A 22,423-nucleotide genomic window follows, 5' to 3' on the forward strand; every position below is an offset into this window, starting at 1 on the left:
CGACTAGAAAGGATGTTATATATAAATATGCAATTTCAGTTATTCTATCTAGTCATGCCTATAAATCATCAAAATGTTTTGGAAACATTTTGGCAAATAGTAACTGAATGAATCAAGTCAAATAAATATTAGAGTAAAAATATAAATCACTGGATTGGAATTCACTTACATAAAGAAACTTTATGTTTATCCTAAAAATGTGTACATGCTAGACCATATTATGTTTGTTCATTTGTGCATATTGGATATGGATTGTATAGCAATAGTAAAAGTTGGTTATGATATTTCTAGGCTTATGAACACCATATTTACAAATAAAGCAAAAATAGAATCTATTGCAGAGGATGTGTTCCAAATTTTAGTTTAGGAAATATAACTACAAAACACTCAAATATTAACATAATTGGTAGTTCTTTAGATGCCATATGTCTTTTTTTTTTTTTTTTTGCGGGGCAATGGGGGTTAAGTGACTTGCCCATGGTCACACAGCTAGTAAGTGTCAAGTGTCTGAGGCTGGATTTGAACTCAGGTACTCCTGAATGCAGGGCCGGTGCTTTATCCACTGTGCCACCTAGCCGCCCCCGCCATATGTCTTTTTGATAAAATTTCTATTAGTTGAGTTCCATACATTCTTTTAGCTGGCCAGGAAGAACAAATTACTTATTTGTGGCCCCATTTTGAAACACATTTGTGGTATTTTGTTACTATTCTGATCTGTTATATGCTGGTGCTTCACCATATCATGGTCCCTATTCTCCATGCTTCTAGATATATTATCACTAGAATTTTGACATATTTCTTAAAACCTTGAGAGAATCCCCATGAAATGGTAGGACCACTACATTTATATTGATGAAAATTCAAAAGTACTTTAATGTCTTTAGCTGTGGTGTCCTAAGAGCTATAAGATGGGAATCTGTTTAGCAGTGTTGTTTGAGATATATTTTAGTATATTCTCTCTGTCTTCAGTTTTATTCCTGACTTCTACCTCTCTGCTCCTCTTTAAAAGACCATATTTTTTTTACTACCTGTTGAATGGTTTTATGTTACCTATTTTTAATTTAATTAAAATTAAAACCTTTTTAATTTTAAAGGCAGATTAATGGAATAACATTTTTACTTTAAAAATTAATGTAGGTTACTTTTTACTTACATGGTTTTCAATGGATACTTTTCTAAGTTATGGACCTTTGGGAGGAAAAAAAAACCTCATTTGCCACAGAACTGAAACTTTTTGATTTGTCTAGTAATATTCCTTGAACTGTATTTTTTTTTTTTTTGGTGAGGCAGTTGGGGTTAAGTGACTTGCCCAGGGTCACACAGCTAGTAAGTGTCAAGTGTCTGAGGCTGGATTTGAACTCAGGTCCTCCTGAATCCAGGGCCAGTGCTCTATCCACTGAGCCATCTAGCTGCCCCCTTGAACTGTATTAGAGAATGCCAGCACTTTTGAGAGAACATAAGGCATGCTTATATGGATGATGATTTGTATCTACATGATTTTTAGAAAGTGAGTAGCATTTTTCATCATGACCTTTTGAAATATTTGACTTCCAAACTAAAAAGTTTCGAGAAGGAACACAGTCTAATGAAAAGAAATCAGGATTTGAAGTCACAGGACTAAGTTTGCTCAGCTTCCTTGTAGCTCTGTCATCATGGGCATGTCACTCAGCTGTCCTGGAACTCAATTTTTCCATCTGTTAAATGAGGGAGTAGGACTAGATGACTTCTGAAGAAATTCCTTTCCAGCTTTAGATCTATGAGCCTGTGATCTTAGGATGTTAGTTTTGGATTCTCTTTTTCTTGGTGCTTTGTTTATTAAGAATTTTTTGTCCCTTCCAAAAATGCAGTCACCTCTATATACATTCTGTATCAGACAGTAGTTTTTTTAAAAAATAACATTGTTAATGTTTTCACTTTGTTATGTATCATGTGAAAGAAGTAAAGGGAAATTGCTGGCTAAGTAGGCAGTGGCTCTTCAAGTTCTCAATATAAAAATAATTTTTAAAGCACTTAACAAATACCTGCTCTGTGCCTAGCACTGTGGGGCCATTAAAAGAAGTTGGCGTAAGATATAATCCCAGACTAAAAGGTGCCTACAAAGTAGCCAAGCTTTGTCTCTGCTCACTCCTTACCTTCCCAGCTCTTTGGCCTTTTATAGTACTTTTGCCACCGATTTGTGGTAGGAGTGGTGGGAAGAAGAGCATGGGTAGTATGAAAGAATATTTGTTTTAAGGCAGACACACTGACAAGCAGTGGTTGTTGGTTGCAGAACTGTGCCTTGATGGGCAACGTGCACTAACATACCACCTTCTTTCTTGAATGGTGCGTCTTGCCAACTTAAGTTTTATATTATAAATAAGACTGGGAATGTTTGAGGAGGTATTGGAGATAAGTGTATACAGTACTTTTATAAAGTTTGACAGTAAAGGAAGGAGAGAAATTGGAGTAGAGCTAGAAGAGGAATTGGGGTTGGGGGAAGTTTTTTCAAGGAAGGTGACACCCAGGCATGCTTGTAAATAGAGAAGAATCCTATTTAGAAAACTTTTTTCTTTTTTCTCATTTCTAAACTGTTGTTCAGAAGTGTTTTCTTCATCATGTCATGGAGAGGACTTTGGGTTTTTGAAGATTATGGCTAGAGAGTACAAACTCTTATAGATCCTGACATGGTGGAAAGGTTTTGAGTAAGGGTTGAATAAAGGAATGATGTACCTGCAAGAGTCAGCCTAGCCAAAGTTAGAGGTTAAACACTGAGTGATGAACTTATTTTGGTCATAGTAACTCATGAAACAATTTACTAAGACCCAGAGATGGTTATATCCTTTGTCAGTGGAAGGAAATCAAATGAAATCAGAGTTCCTTGAAGTAAGTAAATTGTAAGCAGGAATCATGTTCTATTTAACTTTGTACCTTTTTTCAGTTCCTGGCTTAGTGCTTTGTATATAATAGTAATGTAAAAAGATTTATTTATTTGAAATTAATGATGTAAAATTTTTTCAGCTGCTCCCTTTGTCAGACTTGAATGAAAATTTATAACTTAAAATATCTTTCCCTTTTAGGATGTGCAGCATGTGTGACTCTGCCAATGAGTTTATATAACTTTTTCAAGTAAGTTTTTAAAAAATTATATAAATTGAGGGGAAAGGAATTTTAAGATTATTGCCATAGATCTACTTAAATAAGTTCATATTTATTATCCTTTTCTTTGAGAAGAAGCTTGATGCAATGAATAGAAGGCTGACCTTGGAGTCAGGAAGACCTAGGTTCAAGTACTGATTCTGATACCTACTTGCTAAATGACCTAGAGCAAGTAACTTAACCTCTCAGAGGCCCAGGTAACACTCTTGGTGTAGGGGAGTAAGTAGTATAAAGCTATAAAGTATAGAGAAGGTGCTGATGTGCATTGGTAAAATAAGTTCCTCACCAGGAACACCTTCTAAAAATTAAATCACAGATTTAGTCCAAAAAAAATGTTTTTTCTTCATGGGACTTGTGACCGTTATGAAAAGCACATGAGAACTATATTTTGATTGAAGCCCTAAAAATAGCCTGAGAAAAAAGAAAGAGGACATGATTTCCCCCTAACTTTTCACAAATCTTACCCAAGTGCTTATTAAGAGGCTTTTTTTTTTTTCATAGAATCACACAACTGGGGTGAACCTTAGAGGTCATTTAGTCCAGTCTTAACACTTGAGAGTGGCACTGAAGCCAAGAGAGATTATGTCGCTTGCCTAGAGTCAATGTTTGCCTTTTATCCAAAATTGTTTTTTATTTGTTGGTATTCTCATTATTAGTCTTTGATCAAACGACAGCTTTAAAGAGGAATCATTTACAACATTGCTTTGACCTGTTTTGATTTTTCTTGGAAAATTTGTTTAATAAAGCAGGTTTTGGAAATATCTTATTACCATGATAGATTGAAAATGGAACAGTGCTAGTCTTGAGCCCCTCCAGTAGAGCTTTTTTCTGTAGAGAAAGAAGGATGTGTGTATTTGGAATATGCTCTAGATCCAAATCCTTTTCTGATGCTCACTATTTTGTGACAATGGACAAGTCATTTAACTTCTCTGGGCTTTGGGTGTCCTTATTTGTAAAATGAAGAAGGTTAGACTAAATGATATCTCCCTGCTTTAAATCCTGTGATTCAGTTTACTGGGGGGAGGGTGATAAAAGGGTAAGGAAGGGGAAAGTGGGAAAGAATAAAAGGTACTAAGTTTTTGTCATACCAGTTAAGTTTTTGTGAGGTATTGATATCTTCCTACTAGTTAGGAGATGCTGAGGGTATAGACCTCAAAGATTCAAGACAAAGATTACCTTCTGGCTCTTCCTTTATAGTTTAGATAGTGGAGAGGTAGAAATATATGCCTTAGAGCTGCATGCAACTTTAGAAATCATCTAGTCTACCTCCCAGATGGATTTCCAAGATCCTGAAAGGTAATATGATTTCCCTAAGGGTGTTGTATTCCCCAGGATTGTTACCCAAGGATATTAGTGCCACAGGCAGGACTGAAATCCAGGTCTTTTGGTTGTCAGTCCATTGCTTCTTCTACTCTATATTCTTTGTACTATTGTGACAAATTTTAGAACTTTAAGACTTAGAGCTGAAGAAATGCCCTCAAATATCTTCATATCAGATATTGACACTTTACCTCTATGGAACCAGGCTTTCTTGATGTGAAACATTTTTTTTTCCTTGGTCTTGAACTTCACACAATGTTGTCACATTAGTAAATTACTTTAGAGGGTCACTCATAAAGACACTTTACTATCTTTGGTAGCAGAAGATCAACAGGTTAGTAAAATGGAACAGTTTTTGAATTCCATCTCCTCGGAGTTGGTTAATAACCATAACCTTTATTTCCTATTTTTCATAAAAAATGCCTGAGGGCATCTAGGTGGCATAGTGGATAAAGCACCAGCCCTGGATTCAGGAGTACCTGAGTTCAAATCTGACCTCAGACACTTGACACTTACTAGCTGTGTGACCCTGGGCAAGTCACTTAACCCCCATTGCCCCACCAAAAAAAAAAAAAAAGCCTGAGATTTGTATGACACTTTAAAGTTGGTGATTACACACATACAGACACAGTATCATATCTGATCCCCAGAGCAAACCTATGAGATAGGTGCAATTACTTTCCCCATTTTATAAAAGGAAACTGAGGCTCTCAGAAAAGCTAAAGCAGCTTGTCCAGAGTCACATAGCAAGGATTGGAATGCAGGTCTTCTAGCACTGTATCCACTATATAGTGTGCTTCCCTTATGCAATATTCTGTATGTGGAAAATGAATGTTTGTAGAACTCCTTAAAGTTTTGGGTATTGTATTTCCTTTGCATTGATCTGTCAAATGTTAACTATCGTCATGCCTTTTTTCTCATTTCTAAAATCTTTTTTGAGTTGTATGCAAGAATTTTCCTTTAGTGGAAATTTGAGTAGACCCATAGTTTTTTTTTTTCATAGCAGACCTTTTCTTAAAGGGATAAAAGAATATAAGATTCTGCTGTATTTGTTGAATTTTGTTTTAAGCATTTGATTTGGTAGAATAAGATGAAGGCTTTATTTGAAAAAGGTGCTTCTCTTGAATACATTAAAATTACATAAAACCCTGTGACAGTTATGGCCAAGGGAATAACTTTGTTCAAAAATCCTTTGAGTATTAACAACAAATTAAGTCTAAAATAGATATACTTATTTGCTAATCAGTATTTTCTAGTCTCTTGGAAGATGTCCTTTATAAAGTCCAAAATAGCGATTCACAAGCAATGGTGAGATTTTCCCAAAAGCTCCTAGGAATACTATAGTTGTCTTTTTTTTTTTTTTTGGTGAGGCAGTTGGGGTTAAGTGACTTGCCTAGGGTCATACAGCTAGTAAGTGTAAAGTGTCTGAGGCCGGATTTGAACTCAGGTCCTCCTGAATCCAGGGCCAGTGCTCTATCCACTGAGCAACCTAGCTGCCCCCCAAATCCATCTTTTTAACATTGATATTTCTTCAAGTGTTATACAATCACAATTCATGGGACAGTTCAATGTTACAACCATCAGAATGATAAATAATGGAAAGATGCTTAGTGGGGTGGAGAGGTTGTAGCCTGCTACTAGTCATGATTTGTACAGGAGAAGTGGCATGAAACCTTATCAAACACATATGTGACTGAAAAATGAAGCGGGCCAGGCAGAGAGCAGTAATGAGAGAAAACATATGGACAGGTTTGAGTATGATCATTGATGTTTCTGAGTTATTATGAAAATTGGAGAAAGGCCTTCAGCATGTTTGGGTTCTCTGGAGAAAATACGGAAAGACATGGACAAAAATTGTGCAGGATGAGGTTGTGGAGGAAATGCCTACTTTGATCTGTTAGAGATCTGCTGAGGTCAAAGGAGTTCCCAGCTTGTCCACTAGCCCTTGCTTGGCTGAGGCATTCTCCAAGTGCAGTAGAAATCAGAAGTTCTGGGGGGAGGAGTATAAAGGTGGAGATTGGCTCCCTTGGAAGTGTTCTTACTGTAATGTTTGGTACAGCCTTATTCTTACTGAATGTTTGGATAAAAATATTTAAAATTACTTTATTTACAACCCTTTTAAAAAAGATTACTGTTACTGTAACACTTCCATTCCTGATACCTCCACCATTGATTTAGTTTTTCTCTCTCCTAGATGGTTTCGTTCGTTCCCAGTGCCGTGCTAACTGGTCTTCTTGCTTTCAGTCTTCAGTCTAAGCCTCTTCTTCCCAGCTAGTCACCTTTCCTACTGTTAAGTGACTACAAATTCTGTTAAAGCACAGTTCTGTCTATGTTACTCACTTTTTAAAAAACCTCTAGTAGTCACCATTGCCTGTCAAAGTTCAGACTCATTAGCCTGGCATTCAAAGCCCTCCCCAATGTGGTCCAGATCTCTTCTTCTAACTTTATTTCTCACTATAGCATTAAATCTATGCTACACTCTAGCCAAACTGGATAGCTTGTAGTTCCTTGAATAGACTTTGCCCCTTTCTCCCTCTGTGCCCTGGTTTCTTCTGTTTTCTTTGTCTGGAAAGCCCTTGCCCCAACTTTTCAAGATCATAGGATAATCATAGAAAATAGGGCTGGAAGGGAATGTATAGACTATGTGGTCCAAATCTCCACGTATTCCTTAAGCTCAAATGCTGCCTCCTTCATGAAGTCTTTCCTTGTCATTCTAACTTAGAATGATTTCTCCTCTAAGTCCTAGAAACACTTTGTAGCTCTTCAATTAAAAAAAAAAAAAAGCTGGACCATTGAGTTCATCTGTGTAAGAAATTCTTATTGTGGAAACTCATTCCCTCCACAGATACAGATGAGCAATTTATACATTTTATAGGTGTGGAGAATTGCCTAGGGATAATGAAAGGGAAAATTATCGGTCCCATGGTCAAACAGCTATTTTGTGTCAGAGGCAAGGATTGAAAATCTTATCTTCTTCATCGAGGGCCATGCCTGTATTCGTTGTACCATGCTGTCATCTCTTTAACAGTACTTGTCAGATTTCTTTGTATACATCTCTTATTTTCTCTACCAAATTATTGAATTCAGAGATTCCTATATTTATCTTTGCATCTCGTACGTCTCCTAGTATAGTGCTTTCTATATAATAGGAATTGAATAGATTTTTTCACTAATACAGTAGAAAGAACATTGAACTAGGAGTCAGAAGCCTTATGGGCTTATCTTGGGCTGCTACTTACTAGCTCTCTGGCCATAGATAGGCAAAGCACTTAAAACTCTCTGCCCCTCTTCTCAGTTGAAAAGTGGAGATAAGGGTTGTTGTGGATGAAGTAAAATGTTTGTGAAAGCACTTGGAAAACTATCAAGTGCTATACAAATACAAGGTAATGGATGGTATTCAATGAATGGATAAATTTGTAATAATGTTTTTTGATTTCCAGGGCCTACAGAAGTAACACCTTGAAGCACAGTTCTATTTATGAAACAATGCTGCCCTTTATTTCTCCATGTTTGCTTTTCATTCTGAGTACAAGTTGGGTCCTCTGGTCACCATCAGATATTTTAGAGACACATCCTAGACTCTTCTACTACATGGTTGGAACAGCTTTTGCCAACATCACAGTGAGAATTTATTCTTCATCTAAATCATGATAATATAAGAGGAATATTTGGATTTGATATCAACTATAGAAAGAAGCAGTATAAGAGTAAATAGGTCTTTAAGAAAAAAACTTTTGATTTTACAATTTCTTGGTCAGCAAGAACAAAATGAGAATTTCCTCATTTATACTGGCAGTTGAAACCAAGAGAGTTAAATTCAGTGGGGACTAGAACAAAAATTTGAGGGTTTTTCTTTTGGTATATCTCCTTAACCATTTACAGAGCAATGTTCAAGTCCTTCTTGCTAGGTTAACATTATTAATGCTGTGGTCCAACATCCCAAAGGCACCTAGTTGGTGTAAAGGAAAGACTGCTGGCTTAGAGTTAGAAAGACCCTAGTTCAAATCCTGCTTCAGATACATAGTGACTGTATGACCTGTCAGATAAATCACCCAAATCTATAAAAAGGAGATAATAGCCACTACCTCAATAGGGTTGTTGTGAGTGTCAAATGAGATATTGTATAAAATGTTTTACAGACCTTGAAACAATAATATTAACTACTAGTTAATGTTATTGAACAATAACTAATCAGTTAATGCTGTCATGATATGATAACCAATGATGAATAGTTGATGAATTGATAACTAATCTGTTAATGCTGCCAAAATTATGAAGGTTTTGGGTTGAAGTTGTCACACAACCAGTGACTGTTATGGTAGAATTATATTTGAATTCGTGTTTATAACCTATGCTAGTTACAAGTGAAAAACTCATTTTTAACATACATGATTACAGATAAGTATTTCAGCAGATACAGTTGTATTAGTTTATTGACCAAGTTGCAACAAATGCTTTCTCTGGTTGCCTTATATGTTAACAGATAAGCCTTAAAATAAAGTACATCATATTATGCTGTTTGAGTTGTATATGGTGAGGAAGAGGAAAGGGAAATGAGTTGAGTTTTTTACCGACCTTCCACTTTTCTTTGTTACTATCTTCTTGAAAATATATTTCTCTAAGACCACTGTTCTGCCTCCCTTTTCCTACCAGAAAACTTTCCCCAACTTAATGGAAAAAACCAGGGAATAAAAATTGAATATTTACAAAAACTCAGCATGTACTTGGTTACAAAGAAACTCTAGATAAATTTTTAAAAGACAAATTTTATATCATTAGATAACAATGCAATACAATTATAAATAATAAAATGTATTTGAAGCATATAATTATATGAAAACTAAAAATTATTTGTTTAGAAGAAATTACTAAAGTAATGTTATCTAGCAAAGAGCAAAAACATAACAAATACTGCAAAATTATTTGAGATGTAGCCAAAGCAGTTTTCAAAGGTACATAGATAGCCCTGATTTATATCAGTGAGAGAAAAAGAGAATCAGCGTTTAAAGTGATTAGAAAAGGAACAAAGTAATACAGTAAAGAAAAACAGAACAAGGGAAGTAATCACAACCAAATCAGAAATTAACAAATTAAATATAAGAACAATGAATTCATAAATAAAAGAGAGGACTGTTTTGTTTTTAAAGGACAATAACATTGGTAAGCCATTAACAAATCCTGTTTTTAAAGGTTCTGGGAAAACCAAATGCTACAATTAGGAATGAGAAAGGGTAGATCACAATGAATGTCAAAGAATTTAAGAAAATTATGGGGTTGTTATAAATATATTTGTTAAAAATATGAAAATTAAAGTAAATGGGTAAATATCTACAGGAAAGTTCTTTGATATTTTGAGCTGAAATCTATCTCCTTATAGCTGCCACTTGATTTTACCTTCTGGAGGAACACAGACTAAGCCATAGCATATTAGAACTAGAAGGAAGCTTAGAGATCATTTAATATGACTTAATAATTTTTACCAATGAGGAACAAGAGAGGAGTTTACTTGCCTGAGATCTCATAGCTGTTAAGTGGTGCTCTCTTCTATAGTTCTCCCCATTGTTTTTTCTCTTACAGGAGAAACTTCCTTGCATTATAGGATTTCCAATTTAAGTCTTAAATTCAATAGCTATATCTATATATCATTTTTTCCTTGATCTTTTTTTCCCCAGTCACAATAGAGCAACTCAATTTCTAGATTAGAGTTCTGGTGATTAGCAAAAAGAGTCTCATGATCTTTGGACTTCTCTGCCTATAACAACACAGTGATATTTAGAATATGAAACAATGGCTATTGGGGAGTGTAACTTGTGGTTTTTTAAAACCTCTAATTTCTGTATTAAAAATAATATTAGGGGGGCGGCTAGGTGGCGCAGTGGATAAAGCACCGGCCCTGGATTCAGGAGTACCTGAGTTCAAATCCGGCCTCAGACACTTAACACTTACTAGCTGTGTGACCCTGGGCAAGTCACTTAACCCCAATTGCCTCACTTAAAACAAAACAAAATAATAATAATATTAGGGGGGCAGCTAGGTGGCGCAGTGGATAGAGCACCGGCCCTGGAGTCAGGAGTGCCTGAGTTCAAATCTGGCCTCAGACACTTAACACTTACTAGCTGTGTGACCCTGGGCAAGTCACTTAACCCCAATTGCCTCACTAAAAAATTTTATTATTATTGTTAATAATAATAATAATAAGGCAGCTAGGTGGCACAGTGGATAAAGTACCAGCCCTGGATTCAGGAGGACCTGAGTTCAAATCTGGCCTCAAACACTTGACACTTACTAACTGTGTGACCCTGGGCAAGTCACTTAACCTTCATTGCCCTGCAAAATAATAATAATAAGACTAGAATCTGCAAGGTTTACAGTAATCACATCTTTTCATTAGTAATGATTTGAAACATTCCACAAAATTAGATGTCCTGTAAGAGAATGAAAGTAGCATAGTACTGTGGGAATAGAGGTAGATTTGAATTCTCTGCCACTTAACTTATGTATCCTTGAGCAAGTCACTTACCTCCTCTGGTCATTAGTTTCCCCTTCCAAAGAAAATGAAGGAATTAGACTAAGTGATCTCTGTGGTCCTCTCTAATTCTAACTCCATGATCCTCTGGAAAAGGTTGGCTTGATCCTAGCTCCATTTCCCCAAACTCTTAAGCATTTGGAATATGTCTATAGAATTCATCCACTGTAACTCCTTCCTCTCAGGAGAGAGGTGAGAATTATGGATATGAAATGAAATGAAATGTTTTCTGTGATTTTTTTTTTCAAGGAAAGTTTCAATGGTGAAGGGTTAGATGAAGGAATAACAAATAACAAAACAAAGCAATCATAAAACTAGTGAAAATCAGGCTGTGTTCTGAAGGAAATACATTTTCCCCTTTATAGATCCTAGATAATATAAAAGTGTATGTTTAAGTGATATTGCATATTTTAGTGATTAACATTGGAAATGCATGCCTAATTGAATTGTTTTTCTCCTCTCTTTTAAGTGTCGCCTTATTGTATGTCAGATGAGCAACACAAGATGCCAAACTTTGAATATGTTGCTTGTACCACTGGCCCTCGTTGTTCTTTTGGTGTACTTAGAATTATCTCCTCATGTGGAACCCATTCTTCTGTACTTACTGAGCATTATTATTACATTGGCACATGTCCATTATGGAATACAGGTGGTGAGTGATCTTTGGGAAGATTTGGTTATACTTTTCAAAAAATTATTTAGAAAAAGAGAAGACTTACATAGAGGTGCATATGAGTAATAGAGAGGTACAGTAATGCCTTGTCTGAAATTCTTTAAGTGTCTTAGGCCATTTAGCTTTATCTTCCATTAACACTCTACTTTGTCATATGGAAATGACCACTGAAAGCTATGCCTTTCGTTTACATGCAGCCCTGCCAGCCTGAATTAACTTCGAGGATGGTCTTGTTGTCAGAATGTATGTCCATCAACCATAGATTTATTCAGCCCAGTGAAGGTCAGAGCAGCTCCTCACTCTCTTGGCAACAGGATGATTGATGTTTAAGCCATAATCACTCTCCAACACCATCTGCTAAAGCATATGTAGTAGTTGACTTGTGGCACTGACACTGACAAAATCATCAATACTTGAAGTATTTAGTTGTCATAGTAACTGGAACTGATTTTTTAGCTAGATCAAAAATTCTTATGAGGAAATAGTAATTCTGATTGTCAGTAAAAATATTATTGGAAAATGTTTCCCCTGCCTTTGCTCTTTTCAAGCTCTGCTACAAGCGTTAGAACAAAAATACTACCAGTCTTACTCCTCTTTGAGTGGGATTTCAAGCTAATGAGTACATTTTCTGGGGGCTATATTATCTTTTAATTATTTGGGATTCCTGATGATCCTCTGGATCATAAGTATTAGGTTAGCTCTTCCAATGATCTTTTGCCTTTTGGCCATTCTTATTGCCCTTTAGCACCTTCTGCTACAGGCATTTCCCACCCCTACCCCCATGCCTTTTCTTGGAGATTACCCCTGTTACAGTACATATGTAACTTAGAAGTGTGAAGATATTTTTCATATTATTTCTCCCATTAAAATGTGAGCTCCTTGAAGGTAGGGACCCTGCTATTGCTTTTCTTCATATCTCTTCTGTCCAGCAAAGAGCCAGGCTCACAGTAAGTGCTTAATAAATTCTTGTTGACTGATTGACTACCATTTCAAGATTTCTGGTGAAGTATCATTTCACTGGAGTCATTGAGATACTAAAAAATATTTAATTTAGAACTTCAGTTTAAAAACTGATTTTTCATAACAAAATAATAATTAGGGAATGGTTATGTTCACACCATAGTAATCCTAATTAGCCTTTTGAAAATAGCTTTTACTTGGAGTAGCACAAATACATAAAAGTGTTTTTATAAGAAACTACCATAAAACTGACTAAAACATAGCCTAAATTTTTACAGTAAATGAATTTTAAAATATATTTTCAAGTAGATTAGACAAATAGGTAACAAGTAGGTAGTACAGTAGATAGTGCACTGGGCCAGTAGTAAGGAAGACTGAGTTAAAAAATCTGGCCTCAGACACTTACTAGCTCTGTGACCTAGGGCAAGTTGATTTACTTTTGTTTTCCTCAATTTCTTCAACTGTAAAATGTGGATAAAAATAGTACCTGGGGGCAGCTAGGTGGCACAGTGAATGAAGCACCGGCCCTGGATTCAGGAGGACCTGAGTTCAGATCTGGCCTCAGACACTTGACACTTACTAGGTGTGTGACCATGGGCAAGTCACTTACCCCTCATTGCCCCCCCCCCAAAAAAAAGCACCTAACTCCTAAAGTTATTATGAGAATTAAATGAGATAATATTTATAAAACAAGTATCATAGTGCCTAATACATTTATAAATATTTGATATTATTGTTATTACTGCACAAAGAACGGCAGTGCCCAAGAAGTTTTTATATATAATATATCATCAGAAATCATAGATTCTCTTTTTTTTCTTTTTTCTTTCTTTCTTTCTTTTTTTTTTTTTTTTTGGTGAGGCAATTGGAGTTAAGTGACTTGCCCAGGGTGACACAGCTAGTAAGTGTTAAGTGTCTGAGACTGGATTTGAACTCAGGTCCTCCTAAATCCAGGGCCAGTGCTCTATCCACTGTGCCACCTAGCTGCCCCAGAAACCATAGATTCTCAATTTATTTTTAACATATCTTAATTTTCAAGCCCATTTTCACTGTTGCTACTACTACTACTACTACTAATTCTAGCCAGTGGGACTCCTACTTCATTCCCAAACCAGCTTCAGGCCATTAATACATAGCCTTTTTTTGGGTGACCTTTGATGCTGCTTGTTATTATAAGATCCAGTATAAATACTTATTATCTAAAGCTTCAGTTCTATTATTTAATGATTGGCATGGAAATAAATTGTTACCTCCTTATCAGTGGTTCCTAAAGTAATCTTGTCTGTTTGTCTTTAAAAATTCTTGGAACTGGCACTAGACATTTTTTTAAGGGTCAGGGATGGTCACTTAGAAGTGTTAAAGGAAATAAGAGTATTCTCTATTTTTCATAGGAGAGTCTACTCCTTTAATTTAGGTTAGGGGGTTTTAGTGAATGAATTTTAGCCTGGGATCTTCTCTGGTCTTACGGACTTTGGAGCAAACGAAATAATTCTAGGACTCCAGAAGGGGTATCTGACTGTATTTACTACTGTAATGCCATAGAAACCCTTTAACAACCTCATCATTGTATTCCTACTTGATCAGTTAGTAGTTTGGCTCTTATCACCTCTTCTAATTTCTACTGAAAGAAGGTGGGGCAGTATGCAATGTAGGACCTAAGGGAATAATTGTGTAACTTAAAACTAGATTCAAGTCTCTTATTGACAGAGACCAAGTCTCAAGAAGTGCAACTCATATCTTCAGAGAACAGATTCTTTGTAACTTTTTAGAAATAAAGTACTTAGTTGTCATTGCTCATATCATGTTTTTTCCCCCCACAGGTAAACCAGTTGAGCAACCACTTTAAGATTCTGCCCTTTTCATTAAGAAAACCAAGCTCAGATTGACTAGAAGTGGAAGAAGAGAAAATTGGCCTGCAATCTACAGAAGTACTGTAAATAAGATGCTTGTAAATACTCCAACCATCACCATAGAACTAAACTTATCTACTTGACAGAAATGGGGACTAAATATATGTGGAACATGGATGACAGGGATGAAGCATATATAATCTGGACTCCTCTAATTCCTGTTCATCTCACTCCCATTTGTCATTATATATGTATTTTGTGGGGGAGGTTACCTTTTTGGTTAGTGTACATTAGACCAGCATAATGTTCTTAGTGATTTCAACAAGTCCATGTTTTTTTGGTTCATACAGGTTCATTTTTGTTTTGGATTGATTTTAAAATAGAGAAGCTGGTTTAGGAACACTGACAACATTCATAAGAACACAATGTGTTTTCATATTTGGTGATTTGTTAATAGGTCTTACCTATTTGTGGAAACTATCAATATTCTATTTCTACCTAGCCAGGGAGAGAAGCCACAAAAGCAAGTCACCTTCAGCAGGAGATGCCAAATTACCACAAAAGAATCTAACCCATAAGTCACTTATATAACTGCCAAATACTGGTTTCTCTTTTCCATTGAAATGCCTTTGTCTTCACATGCTGAGAGATCTGACATGAATCTGATTGCCTAATATTCTACCACTCTTTATTCTGGAATAGATCTTGGCAAATGGTTTTACTGTTTTTGTTTTATATTATTCTGCGGGGGCTCAGAAGTGAATAGGGTTTTAGTTATAATTCATTAGTATTACTAATTTTGAATTTTCCCCCTCCAGTTACAAGTTGTTCAAATAGTTTTACAGGATGAGTTCTTGTCAACCACAATTATAAGAATGCATTTGACATTCTCAGCCTGGTGATAAAATTACTTTTTGTGAGGAATGTAGATAAAATATCTTTTAAGACACAGTCATTTTGGGATTGGGAAGCTTATCAATTTTAGGATGTGATTATTTTTCTGAGACATGTCATGTAAATTCTAGGCCATTCTTGAATTTTTTTCTCCCTTTTTTGCAGGGTCGGGGTTGGGAGTTGGGGAGTGGGTTTGGGGAAGAGTCTGGGAGAAGATGACAGTGAATACAGTTTTTTCATTTTTCCTATTTCCCCAGTTTGGAAAAAAACATGACACGTTTGCCTTATTGAGCACGCATTCTCCTTACAATAGTTTGCAGTTCACTTTTGAAAATAAAAAAATTCCTTCACCTTTATCATAACTGTTTCATAGGTCACATCTTTTTCACAGGTGTGATCATTTTTTACTTTTTTATCCTTTAATTTAATCATATTTTAGTTTGGTGGTGGTGAGAGTTACATGCTAATTTTCTTTGATTTTTCTACTGAATGCAGTTTGTGCTTGAATGAAGAGTGTGTCTTAAACCCTTTTTATGGACAGGCTGCACTTGGAGAGAATAAGCACAACCATGTTCATATGTATTTAAATTTGAGAAACCATTATTTATCAATGAATGTTTGACCATTAGCTTAGTTGCACTGTCTTCCTTTTGAGGTTTAAAATCTGTTACTTTGAAAAAATAACCAATATTTAATTTTTTAAATTTGTAAATTCTAATCATTGTCACACAGATTATTAGAAATGTGAAGTCCAGGAGCCAGCTGATGGTTCCCTTAAATTTTAAAAAAATGTGTTTGTGGGATTTATGTATTGTGTATTCTGTGACTTTCTCTGAGTCAAAAAAAAGTAAATGTACATCACAAACAGAAAAATTGATGCAGGAAAATGTTGCTTCTGTGTTTTTTAAAAGGCTATCATGTGAATTAGAGGAAGTGCCAATTAAGTGAATGTAACTTTTAACATTTTTTTGTTTTATTTTGTTCTGTGTCATCTGTGAAATTGAACTGGATATGGTATGAATATGTAAGGTGGAAAGGAGGGGACACCATTCTGCATTTATTACTTTAGTCATTTTATTTTGTTGACTTTGTACAGAGGAAGTGGAAATAGAACATTTAACCTTGTTAGCTTCATATCAGCATTGTTGGGGAAATGTTGCTTGAAGTTAAACAAAATAATACATTTACCGTATGAAGCAGAGCTGGTGTGTATTTTTTTAATGTGATAATTTGGGCCAGAAGCCTCCTCCCATTATTCAGAATACATTGTACAGATTAGCAGTTGAGTTCTTTTCCTTTTTTTTATTTAAGGGTCATGGGATGTTTTGAATGTTTTACTTCCAGTGTGTGACATACATTTCTTTTGTACCAAGTGTGAAAATTGTTTTGTGCATTTGCTTTAATGTTTTCTCCTATAGTACTTAAAGGAGTTATTTCACAAGTGGTTTCATTGGAATTTGTGAGGTGAAAGAAGTTATAAGATGAAAGAGAGACTGGAGCAATTTGACTTCGGGGAGGAGAATGAATTTGTAGATTCCCAATACCATGACTTCTTTTCTTTGCTTGAGTCAGACATTCCCTTTGGCAGGAACTACATCTCAGAAGCCCTATCTATTAAGACAACTGAGACAGAATTTACCTTCAAATAGAATCTTGTGCTTATTTCAGATCAACCATCTGAACACTCCCAGTATGTAAGAGGTATTTTCAGGTTTGTAGGTAGTATTGGGTAAGCTCAAACTTCCTTTCCCTAAATTTTAAACTGAGCTGCCTTTTATTGAACCAGTGGTGTATTTTTGCATATTTTCTGGACATTTCAGAGTAGAGTGCCTTAGCCCAACCAGAAATTTTGAGTCAGAATTTATTTTGTTTTTACTAACTAAGGACATGTTGACCTGTTGGAAATTTTTTTTCATACTTGTACTTTTTTTCATACAAGTCCTTTTGGACTTGTGGAAAATAATGTTTGGAAGAAACAATCCCCTGTACTTGAAATTTTAATATGTATATCAAGGGGAATATTGTGGAAAGATGAGGAAAAATTGGATTACTTTGCTTCCATACTTGTTTTGCACAGTACATTACTCTAGTGCTACTTTTAATTTATTACCCCTTTAACATAATAGAGAGGTAAAATGTTCTAACTGTTTTTTTGTCCATTTATACTGTTAAACTTTCAGGGTTTTACTAAAAGAAATAGATGCTAATACTAATGTGCTGGTGGGTACAAAATATTAATGTCTTATGGATAGCTGAATAGAAAACTCCCAAATTAAAAAATATTTTTCTTTGGCATATAATTAAAATTATTTTGTGCAATAGCCTACTTAAACCCACCATGTATCTTTCCATTGTATTTTGAGTTACCTGCAATTTTGATTCTTTGGAAATTATAGTGTTTCATGATTTGCAGGCATGTTGTATCACAGGGAGAATACTGATGTTGAAAAGTTTGGGATAAGTTAAAATGCTGCATAGTTTGCCAAATACAATCCATTCTGTCTTTCCTCTTTCTGTTCAACTCTAGGCTCAATGCATTGTTTCTTCCAAGAGAAACTTTCTGATGGACTAATTCAGTGAACTGCCTGTCCCAACTGAAGGCCATAATATGGGCAAAATAATTTCTTTATCAACTTGGGTTTTACTATATGAATTGGTGGGCTGATCTCTTTTGAATGGTTTTGGATATCATTGAGAGGAGATCTTAATTTTCTTTTTAATTTTATGCCTTTATATGTATTCTTATGGTTGGTTTAAATTATTTTTCTGTGAACCATATTTTCCAGAACTTCAATGAATAGTCAGAGTTTTCTTTGTTAACTACTGTCAACATTTTAATTTCTGCCATATACAGAGAGCCCTATGCTGTCATTTAATGAGGTGAAATGAAGAAGAAATAATAGTCATGCTACCTCGGAAGGGGACATAGTACCAGCATATTGCCATCTACATCTGAAAGTTCCTTTGGTTCTAAAAGAATACTTTTTAAAATCATAACATCAGGGATCCCACCTCTTGCTTTCAAAACAGACATAGAGTTAATGTATTTTGAGGAAAATCAGAAAAGCAACTTAGGCTTTGTGAACCAAAGACCCTTCTAAATATTTAAACCAAAAACCTCATTATTCCTTTTTCTGTTACCTAACCTGTGCTTCCTCTTAGTGAGGCCACAGCTGGGAGAGCTGAACATTCTACCTATGATATTGCTTTGCCACCTCTGACCAATTGGTGACAAAAAGACTGTCTTTAGTCCTTTATAGTGATTGTCATAATGGTTACAGGGGCAATGAAGGAAGCCTGATAGATTGGAATTTGTTTGGACTTTGGGTATACAATCAAACAAAAAACTTATGCAGAAGTCTTGAATCACTCTGAGATAGGGCTTTAAACCAACTTTTAACTTGATTTTGGTTCTAGGCTCCAGCACTGTAAGGGGAAGCTAGGCAGGTGCCGACTAAGCTGTATGACCTTGGGTAAGTCTCTTCCCCTCTGAGTCTCCTCATCTGTAAAATGGGGATAATAATAGCACCTACCTCACAGGGTTGTTGCGAGGATCGAATGTGATGATGAGTAAAGTGCTCTGCGTACCTTAAAGTGTTATATAAATGCTTGCTATTGTTATTGTCATCATTATTAATATCATTATGTGGGAAATTTCTACATTTGATAAGTAGTTTAGTTCCATCATGTATGGCAGTTGACCTTTATTAAAGCATCCCGCAAATGAACAGTTTCACTTCATTAACTACCAGACAAGATCCTGCATCCTAAAGGATGAATTTTGATCTGAGTGTTGCATTTGAAACACTCTGACATATACAGTTCAAGTAGACCCTTTAAAAAATAAAAACAGTGTTAATCAATCTGTGTCACAATTAAATGTGAACAATTCTGGGTTTTTTTTAGAAAGTTTAAATGTGATTTCTCCCTACTTTTTAGTTTTTTACTTTGTCTGGCCTGCATGTTAATAGGAGGGAGATAAAAGTAGGGTCACATTAAAGCCAAATTGAACAGAAATGAAAGATTCACTTCTGGCTAGGGCTCCCCTACATGATGCTGTGACTCACAGAACTGTTTTTAATACATGATAAACCAGATCTATTTTTCAGGCGCAGATTGAGCCATGCCTGCATAATTACAAAATACCTAATTAAAATTAGGCAGCAGTAAAGTCATTTCAGTGGATGACACTTGGGCTTTAGTTTTTAAACCATGGTAGCTAATCTGGGTGGGGACAATCTATCAAATTTTAGTTATCAGTTAAGAGGGGGAAAAGTTGTTTGCTCTAGAACTTAAATGTCTATGATTATGGTTTTTCAATTTCTTGCCACGCACTTTTAAATAAATAGTAATGCTTGGCCTAAAACAGGTTTAGTTGGTAACTTGATACAACTCACTAGGTTTTTAGAGGAGAGCATTTAATTGTGACAATTAAGTCTGTTTCATTTATTCCTTCCAACCAATACCATAATCTCTGACTTTTAATAATATAACCTAACACACTGACATTTTATGCTTATTTAAGATTGTTTGTGCAAAATGCCCTTCAAAGATGGCATTTCATGAGATAAAGATCTTGTTCATTTGGAAATGTGCCAAGAAATTGGGATTTGGTGCTAGACCCCCGATTTCAAACCTGGGTTTAAAATTTTTGTATTCACTGATTTAGCCAAAGATGTGAATAATTGCCAAGAAGTAAACTTCCTTTCAGTTTGTAGGAATAAAGAATAAATGCATTATGCATATATATAAAGAATTTTGGATAAATTTTTAGTGAAGTTTTGTGCTGTGGAAACAAAAATGGGCTGGAATGATGATCAACTAGATTAATCTTTCTAATCTTTCTGAATCAGTTGATTCAGGTACCAGGGACTTTCTGCAGCAGTCCCAATTCATAAGTCTTTCTGTCTTTTTTTAAAAAAAAACTATGCCTGGAAAAATACATACTGTGAAGAATTAATAGGTTTAAAAATAACTGGAATGTATTAGAGAAGGAAGTGAAATTCAAATAAATGGAAATGGATGTTTTCTTCCTCTGAAATAAAAGATTATTTTTTGGGGGGGCATGTTATTTAATTTGCTTTGGCCAAAACCACTATATCCTAAGTAAATATTGTAGCATTAAAAATATCTAGTTTTATGTGAAGTGTGTGTATTTAACAATTAAATATATGTATATGCAAACAGTTAAATATATACACTGTATATATGTGATATGTATATACATACACGTATGTGTGTGTATATGTATATGTGTATATACACATGTGTGTATATTTGTATATATGTGTATGTATACACACATAGAATCAGCTCTTGATTATTAATAAGAGCTTTAACCCATATTAGAATCTCTCTTCCCTTGTTCATAATCTGCTTGTAACACTAAGAAAACTTGTGATCTGGAGCCACAGTTTCTATCACCTTTAATTCAGTTCATCTCAGTCGCATTTTTAAAACAAGTTAGAACTCTCCGTCCGTTTTTATATGTGTGGGTATGATAGCTAACCAAGAAATAAAGAAAGTTACTTTGTCAAGGCAAAGCTTGGACCTGTATCGGAATGTTGATGGTATCCATTGTCATTATGATGTAAGGAACAGGGAAGAATTGGTCAGAGAAAGGATGACAATAGCTCTTTCTGAGACAGGGTTTCTCAGTGTGACTAATTATATAGTTCAAAATGTTATGAATTTTTGAAATGCCTGACAACCTATATTTGAAAATATACCCTAAAGCTAAACATAAAGTGATTTTTGGATTATCTCTATCACTGCTCTTAATTAACTCAGATAATCAGGAATTGACTGTATTCATACTCTGTCACTAGATTATGAGATTCCTGCCTTTGCATCAAGATTCATGTTAATTTTTGCTGCTATGTTGGGAACTCACTATTTGGTAGGTTTTAATTCAGAACTATTGAGCGCTATTATTTACTGGTAAATATTTATTGTAAAAAGAAGTGAAGAATAAATTTTTGAATCCTTTTAATTGTTCCCAGACTGTCTTTTTGTTTTTGTGGGGGAGGAAAGGTTGGTGGAGGAGAATAAGGCTAAAAACTCAACCTGTTACATTTCTAGAGTGAAGGTTCATAATCTTGTAGCTTTATAAGAGAAGACAGAGCATTAGGGAGCTTTACAGAACTTCAGAATCTCATTACTGGTTCTACCAATGCTGTATGTGTTGTAAAAGAGGCCCTTATTTTACAAAAGGGATTTTAAAATAATAAATCCATTGTTTAGCATTTGAAGAATATTTTCCCTTAGAAAGTATTTTAAATGATAATAATTAGGTTCCTATGTCATACCTCTGATGTGGCACTGGACCTGGTGTCCGAAAGATCTGAGTTCAAATCCCACTTCAGACACTTAGTAGCGATGTGACCCTGGGCAAATCACTTAACCTCTGCCTGCTTCAGTTTTCTCAACTGTAAAATGGGGATAATAATATAACCTATCTCCCAAAGTTGTGACGATCAAATGAGGAATTTGTAATGTACAATACCTGGCACATAGTAGGTGCTTAATAAATGCTTATTTCCTTCTTTCTTACAAAAGCTTCTTTAATCCACAACATGGATGAACTATAGTACTATAAAAACTAGCCAGTATTTTTGACATATTCTATAGTCAGTTGTATTCAGAATTTAACTTGGGAAACCCTCTATTTCCCCATTTTTCCCAGTTGTTTCAGGGCACCAGTAGTCAGGAGTTGGAAGACATGAGAGTTTCCTACGTTGAGGGCTAGTATAACAATTTCCTGGCAGCAAAAGGTCTCAGACTGGATGTTATGGAAACATCTTCAACTCAACATGTCCAAAACTGAATTTCTTATCTTTTCTTATAAATGTTTCCCTCCTTCTAACTTCCCCATTAGTGTTAAAGATCCTACCATCCTCCCAGTCATCCAGGCTTGAAACCTAGGTGTTATTCTCCACTCCTCACACTCCCCTTATCCAATCTCTTACCAAGGCCTGTCAATTTTACCTTCATAACAAATTTTGTATACTTCTTCTTGTCTCTTACATTGCCTCTACCCTGGTACAGGCCCTCGACACTTCATGC

General features: G+C 35.3%; 1 protein-coding gene across 1 annotated transcript in view; it reads left to right on the forward strand.

The window, feature by feature from the left end:
* Positions 1-18,964, forward strand: part of SELENOI (selenoprotein I) — a 51,283-nt gene extending 32,319 nt beyond the window's left edge. Inside the window, exons 7-10 of the mRNA XM_043982419.1 lie at positions 3,057-3,105; positions 7,896-8,076; positions 11,451-11,633; positions 14,435-18,964. Of these exons, the coding sequence (XP_043838354.1) occupies positions 3,057-3,105; positions 7,896-8,076; positions 11,451-11,633; positions 14,435-14,500 (479 nt within the window). The 3' untranslated portion in view covers positions 14,501-18,964. The remainder of the gene's footprint in view (positions 1-3,056; positions 3,106-7,895; positions 8,077-11,450; positions 11,634-14,434) is intronic.
* Positions 18,965-22,423: the final 3,459 nt, after the last annotated feature.

The sequence above is a fragment of the Dromiciops gliroides genome, chromosome 2 (genome assembly GCF_019393635.1).
Source record: "Dromiciops gliroides isolate mDroGli1 chromosome 2, mDroGli1.pri, whole genome shotgun sequence".
Classification (NCBI taxonomy): Eukaryota; Metazoa; Chordata; class Mammalia; order Microbiotheria; family Microbiotheriidae; genus Dromiciops; species Dromiciops gliroides.